The 966-nt window shown below is 51.2% G+C and overlaps 1 protein-coding gene across 1 annotated transcript in view; it reads left to right on the forward strand.

Moving 5' to 3' along the window:
• Positions 1-280: 280 nt before the first annotated feature.
• The window catches only part of LOC104077192 (phospholipase A2 inhibitor 25 kDa subunit-like), a 5,182-nt gene continuing 4,496 nt past the window's right edge, over positions 281-966 (forward strand). The window contains exon 1 of the mRNA XM_009578326.1: positions 281-329. Within this exon, the coding sequence (XP_009576621.1) occupies positions 281-329 (49 nt within the window). The remainder of the gene's footprint in view (positions 330-966) is intronic.

Below are 966 nucleotides of genomic sequence, written 5' to 3' on the forward strand. Positions count from 1 at the left end.
GCACCGGAGACATAACTGGTAGACCTGAGGCAAGCCAGTCTTTCCCCATAGGCTGCATACTCTACACTGGGGAAAGACAAACAGCATTCCTCATGCGGAGGAAAAGGCAGAACTTGTGCTTTAAAAAACAAACACTGGTGCTAGCGCTCTGCAGTATCTATATTCTTCAGAGCACTTCCCCAGCCGCCACTTCCCCAAAACACCCTGTTTCCCTCCCTAGTGGCACACAGTGCTGTGTTAAGCAAGACTTGGCAGATCCCTGTGCTTACATCCCATCAGCATGAAAGTGTCTCTTGGCCTCAGCTTCTTCCTGGTTTTCCTGGATCCAGGTGAGTTTTCCGCTGCGGGGCTGTGAGACGTGGAAGCGGTCTGGGAATGGGTGCTCCACGCGTGGGGCCGTTCCTGCCATCTGAGCCACAGGAACCCCTCATCCGGGGGAATTTGCACTGCAGAGGAGTGACCGGTCTTGGGGGATCTTTGGTATGAGCCAACGTGCAGATGAAGGTGTAGGCATTTACAATGTGAACCGGCTGTCTAAGCTCCCGCGGTGGTCACTGGTGATCTAGCTGGGACAGTCATGGGAGTGATTCAGGTTAGTCTGAGGCAGACAGACCTTTGGTCAGCTGAATCGATCTCCAGCCACCATTTACCACAAACTTAGGGGCTCATTTATTTTGTTCATGCCCAGGGTCATGTGACATTTTAGACATTATATGTCATCTCAACTGTCCTTCAGCTCTGCTCCAGAAGAGCACTGGTGTCTGGGAGGTCTTGTGTCATACCTGCCACCTCATGTAGATGTCACAGCCACCGCAAGGTGCCTTAGATGGCACCTGGGAACTGACACATGCCCTGGACGTCTTAATCTACATACTGGACCCTTGGGTCCCGATGAGTGTATATCAGGGAAGACATGCTATTTGTCCTCTGTTCATAAACACTTTATTTCTTTCTAGTGTTTCCTGC

Source organism: Fulmarus glacialis, unplaced genomic scaffold, assembly GCF_000690835.1.
Source record: "Fulmarus glacialis isolate BGI_N327 unplaced genomic scaffold, ASM69083v1 scaffold6165, whole genome shotgun sequence".
In the NCBI taxonomy this organism is placed as follows: Eukaryota; Metazoa; Chordata; class Aves; order Procellariiformes; family Procellariidae; genus Fulmarus; species Fulmarus glacialis.